The 10,556-nt window shown below is 46.8% G+C and overlaps 1 protein-coding gene and 2 pseudogenes across 1 annotated transcript; all 3 read right to left on the bottom strand.

Annotated features, from left to right (window-relative positions):
• Positions 1–2,903: 2,903 nt before the first annotated feature.
• Positions 2,904–5,584, bottom strand: LOC149357112 (uncharacterized; annotated as a pseudogene).
• A 562-nt stretch (positions 5,585–6,146) lies between these two features.
• LOC149357111 (uncharacterized) lies at positions 6,147–7,992 on the bottom strand (annotated as a pseudogene).
• A 269-nt stretch (positions 7,993–8,261) lies between these two features.
• Positions 8,262–9,686, bottom strand: LOC149357110 (uncharacterized). The gene has a single exon (XM_089576510.1). It carries the CDS (start codon positions 9,684–9,686, stop codon positions 8,478–8,480), a length of 1,209 nt encoding a protein of 402 aa, XP_089432636.1. The 3' UTR covers positions 8,262–8,477.
• Between the last annotated feature and the right edge of the window lie 870 nt (positions 9,687–10,556).

Here is a 10,556-nt window from a genome sequence, read left to right as displayed (position 1 = left end):
GCACTTCGAACGAATGGTGCCCCTTCAATGGAGGCACAGACACTGGTGACCACAATAGCGATATAAATGCTTCTAGTTGAGTACGACATTCTTTGTTTCTGAGAAATGGCCTAAAAACTGAGCCACCGCGGCGGGCCAGCAACGGCGTCTTACCGCATAGGAGCGCCCCCTACTGAAAAAATGTATGAGAAATGAACGAGAATTCTAGGAGATGTATGTGTTATCAATGAGATATCTACGAGATGGGGCGATTTGTACAAGAATTCTATGATGTCTCGTAAAGCTTCTATGATGCCTCGTACAACTGTACAAGATCTCTACGTTGTCTCGTTCATATGCACTACGTCTCGTACATATGAACGAGACATCTTAGAGATCTCGTTCAATTATCGCGTAAAAACTCGTAGCCGTCATACACGGTCTCGTACAGCAGACTGAACCTTGTAGGGCTCGTACGCAGCGTCGTAAAGACGTCATACAGCTGGCGTAAAATCGCACTGGCGTCATACATTGCCTTTTATTGAAGGCTATCATATAGGCCTCATCCACAAAGACCGTAGAGGATCCCACTTGTCACTCGGAAGGCCTGGGTGTGCAGTTACAAAAACGTCTAATAATCGCACTGGGCATGAAAAAATAGAATGCATCGATCGATCACTTGTGCAGCTGATGTTAAGGTAACCAAACTGTGTGGCTATATGCAACACCACTAAATTCGTACCTATAGTTTGTTCGTCCTTAATCTGTTGAATGTATAATTTCACAGGCAAAATTTCACAACAATTTCATTCAAGTTTGCTAAAGACACTGAATAAATATATAAAGTTGAAAATTATAATCAGTTAATCAGTCAAATATGGCAAGTGATCATAAAGTATTGCATTGACTCGGTCTTATTAATCATGAAAAGATATGCGGAAAATGTGTGTTTATTACGTCTTAAAAAATCACATACATGGTAACAGTAGAAAATTTGTTTACTTACATATAAGAGAAACACATCAAATATTATTTACAGAAGACAATACATAAAATAACAATGATAACATCAAGAAGCAGATATACCCCACAGCACTGCAGAGGGACAAAAAAATTAAGGGTGCACTTTGTTGACCTACTAAAGTGCGGCGAGGCGAAACCCTTAAGCGCGGTGTTGCTACTTGTGTCACTGATGTGTGGTTAAGATGTAAGCTTCGCCTCCAATAGTGGAACACGTCAGCGTCTTGCAACGTTGCCAGGGAATCCACAGAATGCCATCGCCCATTCGGCTCTACCCCTTGCTTGTCGGTAAATTAGTTTTTGAAAAAAGGAAATGTATTTGTCTGGAATATCTCGGACACCTTAACCTAGCCTAAAGGAAGGCAGGAAGATGGGAGTGAACGAGGACACCTTATTCACTAGACGTGCCTTTGTTCATTCCAAACCATCGAACTGGCATGGCGGAGTGGTTAGCGTGCTCGTCTTGCGCTTCGGAGACTCTGGTTCGATTCCCCAACTCGGTCAATTTCCTACTTGGTTTTATTTATCTTTCTGGCCTGACTAGAAATGTTCATTAGGCTAATTGGTTAATTAACTGAACTCAGACCCTCTTACTTGGAGCATCACTATACCATCCCTTTAATTGGTTGCATGGTTACTAGCCAAAGTACAATTAGCCCGGTTTGAAATTCGCGCTCTGTGACGTCATGACCACTTCGACCAATTGAAAAGCGTGACATTTTTGTCAATAACTCCTCCTTACAGCGATGAGGCATTAAAGGCTTCCGCCTTAAAAATCAACCTAGCTGTTATCAATGCTACAACAAAACAAACCAAAATAAGAAAACATTCATGATAGTGTTAGTGATGACCGAAAAAGGGAAGGGGGAGCGGGTAAGAATACCCACGCACACACAATTTTTGGGGAATAAAAACGGATAATATATTGTGGTTACAATTCAAGTTCGCGCACTTCAAAAGGGTTCGCACTGTCTTGCACGCACGTCCGCTCAGATCGCTCGCGCACCACACACTCTCGCTGCGCTTCTTGCCACCGACGCTGATAAGTCGACGCGCCGCACTCGCAAAAACACAAAGCATCACAAACACAAACGGCGTCCTGACGGCACCGGGATGAAATGGAAGAGGATAGGCAGGAGATGCGGTATGCACTCCGGACCGACCAACGCACCGAGCCACATTCACGTGAGCGCCACTCGAGGCAGGCGATGCGGTGTGCACTCTGGACCGACCGGCGCACTGAGCCAGATTCACGTGAGCCTCTTGAGTCGAGGGGACGACTGCCGCCGTCTCGACGGGAGTAGGCGCCGATGAGAAATTGCGTCGTATGATCGCTTACATTCGGGCATCCTGACAGAATTTAACGTCCTCGTTAAAACCAACGAATAAAAGCTTAGAACGAACAGAAACAGTACACACACGTAAAAAATATTTAACTGACGGGAACATCAGTCAGCAGAAGTTGCCTGCATGCTCAAACGATTCGTAAAATGCTGTTTATCTCTTCACCGCTCGCTTGCGTGTTGAACGCCTCGGAAGCGGTATACTGTCCGCCTCAGTCCCATTCTCTTCTTCCTCAGCTGACAACTCATCGTCTTCGAGACAATCTTGAGATGTTGTCGACGTCCAGCCTTTTAGCTGCGAAATGTGAGCTGTGGTCGCAAAACGGGTGCTCTTGCCCTGATCAAGCTCGGTCACCCTGTACGTGTCTGACGGTAGGACCTGAGTGACCAACAAAGGCCCTCTGTAGTTCGGCTGAGCCTTCGTCGGCTTCCCTGTCTGATCAGGCGCTCTGGTCATGAATACGATGTCGCCGGCACTGAAGAGACGCGCTGGGAAGTGTCTGCGGTCTTAGGCTGTCTTGCCCTTCTTCTGTTCGGCGAGAATGCGCTGCCGTTGTCGACTGCGAAATGTCCCATCAAACCATGAGACTGTACCAGAAATGCCTTTCTCGTGCACTTGGGTAGTACGAACTAGAACACTGTTCTTCCGTCTTGTTCGAGTTCTCTCACTAGCCTGCCTTCTCTAAGGCTGTAGTCTTTTACTTTCGCCTTCTCTTCTTTGGTACGTGCGCTCCCAGGCTACTCCAGAACGGTTATAAGTTCTCGCAGTTCTTCATCTCCTCTCTGAAGAACATTTACTTGATCGGCGAGGTCACATGTAATACACACTTCAAACCTGTCTTCAAGCAGGGAGTCCATTTTCAGGACGGCCGTGCATCCAAGCTCGCTCAAATTGTTGGCGAAACACTCCCGATACTCGTTTAGGAGGCAAAGAAGCTCACCCTTCTGCTCTGTGGTCACTGAGGGCCCCACCTCCACCTGTTGCTCCTCAATTGGTTGGCGATCTGCTCTCACACAGAGAATCTCTGGCTCGTCCACTCGGCATCAAGCTCTTCAGGTACACCAACAACATCCTCTGTTACGCGCCCGAATGGCTGTCCTTTTCTGATAACCACTTCTTGGTCTCCGCTCGTAAAAACCGGCACGGTGATTTCCCCATCTTTCATTTCAAGAAGATTTTCGTTCCCAAAGGTACCATGCAAAACCGGCCCGGAAAGGTCAGATGCCATCGACAGTGAGATCCAGTTGATTGTGTTAGGGTGCAGGACACTCTTGTCAGTAGTCTGCACACGCAATTTCGACTTATTCACCGGCTCTAAATGGCAGAATGGGCATTCTTGCTGACGCCAAAAGCGGAGGCAACCACCAAGCCTTCCGTAAGCTATGTATGGCAGTTCTGCCCACGATTAAATCGAGTGACAAAGCATCGTCCGGGACAACAAAAATTGGAATGTTCTTGCCTGTGACGCCGTCGATTTGCAGGTCGGCGTAACACTTTCCAATCGCTCTTGCGGACGGGGTGCCTTGGCTGCCGAAACCGTAGAGCGCTGTGGAATCTTTTGTCAGCACTGCGCCGCAGCGTGCCACCGCCGACGCGCGCAAGAGGCACCCGGAGCTCCTGTTAGCAATCATGCCGACGAGTTCCGTGGTCCCATTCCATGTCACTTGCTTGAGTAGAGCTCCCGGAACGATTTTCTCCTCTTCGGAGTCAGTAACTGCATTGGTCTCGTTGCTTTTAGTTTTTTCAGAACAGTGACGCTGAGTTTGCCCGCTTTTTCCGCAACGTAAACATCGCATCTCACGCCTTTCGCCTGGACAGTCGCGGGAGATGTGCCCGAATAGGCCGCAGTTGTAGCACTTCATCTCGCCTTTATCGTTCATCAGGGGTGGTCTCCAGTCCTTGCTCGGCCACTGGTAGGTGCTCTTCCGTGCAGGAAGTCTTGTTGGGCTACTCGTGGTGGTCGCGCCGAAAGGCCTCTTCTTGTGCGTACTGCCGAATCTCTGCTCCCGCTCACGATCAATGCGCTCAAACTCCATGATGTCGTGGAGGAGATCGTCGTCGTCTTCGTGGGTGCGTCCTAGTAGCATCGTACAAAGTTGTCTTCAACGTAAGCCAGTCAACACTTGCTCACGGGTGTCGCAGAAGTCGAGATTTGCCTCCCGACAGAGGCGAACCTTCGAGTGGAAGTATGTCGTCGTGCTCTCGTTGCGCTGCTGCATGCGCTCCTGCATCTCTTTCTCCACCTTTCTGCCGCTCGGGTCTGTCCACAGAAGGTGCGGCGGAAGTGGTATGAGAAACTTTCCCAAGACGTGGACACCTCGACGCGTGAACGGAGCCAGTCCTTGGCAGGTCCAACGAGGTGGCATTTGGCCGTTTCTAACCGAAACTCTTCTGGCCAGCGGTGCAAGGTCGCCGTCATTTGGATGTTTTTGAGCCACTCCTTAGCCGATGCTGCGTCTCCACCTCCCTCGAAGTCCGCGATGTTCTTACTCAGGTCATGCATCATATGATAGCTGGGTGTTGCCGTGCTTGGAGTTCCTGATGGAAGGTCGAGTCGCTCCAATAGGCTTGTCAGAAGCCGGTCCTTTTCACGCATTGCGCTCAGCAGCTCCGTCACAGTAACGCTCTCGCTCGCCCTAGCGCCATCCTGGGCGTCGCTGGTGTCCACTCCTTCTCCAGGTGTATCGTTCATGATTCGCTCTGTGCACACGCCCAAGTCACTGAATTCGCACTCTTCTCCGGTTCTTGTTGGCTTTGATCCCACTTCTGATATGTTAGTGATGACCAAAAAAGGGAAGGGGGAGCGGGTAAGAATACCCACGCACACACAATTTTTGGGGAATAAAAACGGATATATTGTGGTTACAATTCAAGTTCGCGCACTTCAAAAGGGTTCGCACTGTCTTACACGCACGTCCGCTCAGATCGCTCGCGCACCACACACACTCGCTGCGCTTCTTGCCGCCGACGCTGATGAGTCGACGCGCTGCACTCGCGAAAACACAAAGCATCACAAACACAAACGGCGTCCTGACGGCGCCGGGATGAAATGGAAGAGGATAGGCAGGAGGACCGACCAACGCACCGAGCCACATTCACGTGAGCGCCACTCGAGGCAGGCGATGCGGTGTGCACTCTGGACCGACCGGGGCACCGAGCCAGATTCACGTGAGCCTCTTGAGTCGAGGGGACGACTGCCGCCGTCTCGACGGGGGTAGGCGCCGATGAGAAATTGCGTCGTACGATGGCTTACAATAGTGCATCTCTCACTGAGCAGCACTGTCCTCTAGAACCTTGACAGGTAGCTAGAGGAGCCCCATCAACACATCAAGCAAGACTCCATATATGCAGTTTGGGCTAATTACAATATACTGTTAATTAAATCAGTGACAAGGATTTACTGCTGGATTCTCTGCAGAGCAAGTCAAACAGCGGATACAAGTAAACAACAAAATAAAACGAGGTTAATATGGATGAAATGACATCACATAAAACAAGGAACTTGCACATTCTTGCCCATTCTTACGTGCTTTGTACAGTTTCCGCTGTTTTCACGATTGTGCCTCCTTAAAACCATATTCCTCGCTTAATCACGCTCAATAATGTTCGGCAGTGTACAAACATAACATCGTCCTTCAGTCTTCATATCAATGAACAAACACGGCGTTGCAATATCTGAGGGCCTGAGCACAGCACACGTTGTAACAGGTGAGCGGACGCACTCTCTAATGTGTGGAGGAAATTCTACACCGCTCTGCTCCACAACTAACTTCTGACAAATGAAAAGAACTGTCTCAGAAGGTTCAACATCTGGTTGAAGCACATGCAGGATGTGGCGAACAAGCAAAAAATCCCCATACGAAGCCAGTACAGCAGAGGAGTCGCTTTTTTTTGCCTTTCTGTACTGCTCACTGTTGATTATAGTGCCTTCGAAGCTGATTCTGTAATACTCATTTATGATGCTGATCGGCACACTCAATGTGTTGTACACCACATGTAGCTCCTGTGGTGTCAGAGATCCCTTTACTGGTGCACCAAAGAGACACACGTCACCAACCCGAAGAGCTTTCTTGGTAGTCTCATTGGCCACCAAGCTAGAGCAGAAAGACATAACCTTTTCTGGCATAGAAAGCATCTGGAGTGCTAGCTCTAATTCCTGCTCAATGATTACTCTCTCTATGATTTGAGATGGGCCCCCCTTTGCAGCATTAACCATTTTTGTCACTTTACCATTGCCACTTTCGAACGGAAAAGCTGAATGAGCCCATAGTGGTCCGAGATTTTTGACACTTGAAGTGAGGTGCAAAAGTTGATGAAGGTTGAATGTCATAAAGCGGGCCCCATACAGTTCTTCTGCTTTTGAGACATACGCTGTCAGCAGATTTTCTGAAAAAGAAAAGTCATGTAGCTATAGTAAATAAAATAATAAAAGTAAACAAATTCATGCTCATGTTTCTCTGTCACATATAAGGTGTTCAAAAGAAATATATAAAATAGCTGCTCAAATGAGTTACTTAAGCTCTTTATGTAATTATGAAAAAAGCTTTCAATTTTCTTGTTGTCTTAATGCACATGAAGGCCAATGGAATCGAACAATGAACATCCATAGACTCGTGCACAATCGGCGAAATTAATTTTCAGACTTTGAAGATCGCATCTGCGTACCTAAGAAACAGGTAAATTTAAGCACCTTGTTTCACTTTCACTGCACGCATTTTATGAAAATAAAAGCATGTAGTAATCATGCTTCCTTTGGAAAAGTGGGATGGGTCCAATTTACCTGCACGCTGAAGACGTGCTGTTGATATCTCCATCATCAGCAAAGAGTAGATTCCTTCCATCAACAGAGCTGCATGTTTCCAAAATCGTGGCTGCAAAACTCCAAGCGTTACTGGGAGGCAGTAGAACAGCAGCCAGTGTTTCCATTCACTAGCCTTCCAGAAACACCGGTTAACAGGGATCTCGGAAGCCGTGTGAAGCTGTGAGGTGGCCGGATACTCAAAAGTCTCTTGTCCAAAGTGGCTACGGTTGATGGAGTGCCTGCAAAAAATAGCGAATAATATGCACCTACGAGCAAGCTATATAATTAAGCATGAACCATTGCATTAGGAAAAACTACATTACAGCGTGCTGTTACACAAAGTACGTGCTGCTGACAGTGTCATGCGCATGTGGCATTTTAAGGTCTAGGCTTCACATGATCTGTACGTTGCATATAACATTGCTTCTTTTCATCGAAACAAAGGTGCTAATGGGGAATGGCAACGGCAAGCCAGTCGCAGTACAGCTAGGTACCAGCTTGAGAGTCGCTCCCCCCGTAAAACTGTGTATACACTGCGATACCGTAGTATCATGAAAATAGCTTGAAAAGAAATAAAACAAATGATGCTGTGATACCGTCCAATCACGAATTGAGGTTGGTAAGTGGAATACTCACCGATGTAGAAAGGCTCATGAGAATTCGTCGAGTCCAGCCAATACTCTGTCATCTGCCTGGCAACGCCAAGCAAGACACAATGCATGTACTCCACTGCCAGGCCATTGACGACGTCAAAATTTTTCAAATTGATCAGAGGCGACGGCCCCTTCAGACCATTCACATGTACACCATATTCAAGGGCCCGGTCCATATCCTGAAGCACACCGGCTGCCGTCCTTGGGTTCTTTACGGTAACCTCACGGTAACACCGAGCACCTGAAATCATGCACTTGAAATTAGTTCTGGAACGAACTTTGATAAGAAAATTTGAAAGTAAAAACTGAAACAAAAAAAGGTGGCGATATGCATACCGTGACACAAAATCAAGCCATCATTGTAAACGGTTATGGCTAACAAGAGACATTAATCTATTGTTTAATTATATGGACTATTCATATGCTATATAATCAATAGCATAAGTAAAAATGTTGCTGTGTGAATATTTGCATGTATTTCTAACAGTCACCTTAATGATTTTAACAAAATCGATGCGAATTCTTGATGCGGCATATTATGGTTTTGCTGCCAAATACGCGTCTTTTTGTCCTTAAAGCATTTCATAAAAGCACTTGTGTACCACGATAAGTGGGGGCCTGCATGGTTGATGTTTAGACAGTGATGTATGATATCATGCAAGTAAGACCTCTCATTATAGTTAAACAATGAAAATCATACCTTGAACCATTTCTCCGCATGTTTCACACCATGGGCAACCAAACCTTCCGTTGAATTGGACGTAGTTGGCCACTGCAGCACGAGCAGGAGCATCCAGTGTGCAGCAAATCACGTGGACAGTTGACCTTATAGTTTCTTGGCCACATGTCCACAAAAGCGTCCCAACGGATGTAATAGCTTCGACAAATTTGTCAATGAAGACACCCATATTTGGATGCTTCGGGCCGAACCAAAGACCAGCCAGGACTGGAGTTTTTTGGCGAAGCTTTGGAGGAAGCTCATTGATTATCAGCTGTATCGGCCATACCGACGTCTTTGAGGACTTGTACACCGGGCTCCCATCAGTATTAATGGTAACAGTGAGGTCGCCAGAAGAGATGTGTCCTTGGCTCCGGAGGTTTTTGTAGAGATTTCCAGTTGTTATATCCCAGATTCCATCTTCTGTAAAATTTTGTTCTATCTTTCTCATTTGCTGTAGTATCAAATCCTTGCAAGTTTCGATTTTGTGAAGAAGTTGCTTTTTCAAGTTAAAAATAGAAAAAAAACAACCTCGTTCTTTCAGCTGCGATTTTCTTAGCGCTCTTTTGCACGTGTCACACCGCATCTGATCTGGCACACTACAGTCGCTGTGCAAAAGGCTGCCGCAAACATCGCAATAGTAGTGGTTTTCTACACTGCCGCTCACTTGAGGCGCCCATAGCTTCCTAAGCAGGTATTTGCTCCGAGGCAGTACATCACGCTCAAGACCAAACAGTCCGTTGATGAGCCGAAGTAAGCCGTCAACGGCGTCCCATGGCAGCCCATGTGCAACCACGAAGGCTAAAATCATCACGATGGCGGCCGCTTTTGTTGTTGAGGAGCCGGGAAGAGTTTCGTCTCCGTATTCATCCAGAGTAGCACCAAAAGTTTCCTCATAGTGCATTAATTCCCCTACTCCGGCACTACACGCGCTTTCGTCGTCTTCGTGCGATGGTGGCACGTTGTTCTCAGTGCTGCTTGACGGACACGGCGAGCCACCGGTGACAGCGCCAGAGGCTACAGAAGCTTCGGCAGTATCGTCGTCCGTTGCGGCTGCTTCATTCACGACCTCTAGCCGCTGCCTGTAGCGACGCGTCGATGCAGGCACAGAAAATTCATGATCCTCGTGCAGGTATTCTTTGCGCCTCTTCCTCTCCGAGCGATCGCACATTGTGTAGAGTAAAAAAAAAAGACACACGAAAAGTCAAAGCGCAACTTGTTCAAGTGCAGGTAAGACGAACCATCGATAACGGCAAATGCCTTCACCCTACAACAAAAGGTACATACAAATTAGAAATCGACCAGAATCAACGACAGGATATTACAACGAAGCCAGCACTTCGACATTTGCTGGGCTAGCAAGACATAGAGACATAGTTGGTTATATTAACTCTATGCATAGAGCACACGTCAGATGTTATACAGCGCCACGCACGAGCGCAGGGTTTCAACTGAACATTAAAAGAGTGCAAAAAACTAAATTTTGGGTGCATGTTTTCTTGTTTGTATTGATGCGTAAGGCATTATTATACATGGGTTACCACCTGGTATTCTTCCTACTACCGCTACATAATTTATAATCGCATTTCTTTCTCGTGCTGTTTCGGTTTCGGTTCAACAGCCGACTCAGCACTACGACATCAACGTGTACTTACAGGTCAAGTGAGACATGAAAAACGTTCATATCATCGCTGCTTCCACATTTGTTGTCATTCCGGCTCTTGAAGAATGGCTTCAGCACTGCATTAAATTAAAACGATGAAGCAGCGATTATATGGATGGTCGTCACAGCCATCGTACGGGTGTGGAAACCGAAACCGAAACAGCACGACAGAAAAAAAAAATTGTTTATCAATTATTTGACAGTCGTAGGCGAATATCACACGGTGGTTCATTCATAGTGGTGTCTTCCGCATCATTGTAGAGAAGAAAGCATGCCACCAAAATTAGGTGTCTATACTTCTTTAATTCTTTACAGGGAGGAGAACAAAAAACAGAGGGAACGACAAGGGCGCAAGTGTACCACAGGATCCAAGAACCA

The sequence above is a fragment of the Amblyomma mixtum genome, chromosome 3 (assembly GCF_055824585.1).
Source record: "Amblyomma mixtum isolate Tamu chromosome 3, ASM5582458v1, whole genome shotgun sequence".
Classification (NCBI taxonomy): domain Eukaryota; kingdom Metazoa; phylum Arthropoda; class Arachnida; order Ixodida; family Ixodidae; genus Amblyomma; species Amblyomma mixtum.
This window is presented reverse-complemented; position numbering and strand designations above follow the sequence as displayed.

Bases quoted from the DNA above. Each gene is read 5' to 3' on its own strand.
- LOC149357110 (XM_089576510.1), bottom strand. From the start codon at position 9,686: ATGTGCGATCGCTCGGAGAGGAAGAGGCGCAAAGAATACCTGCACGAG.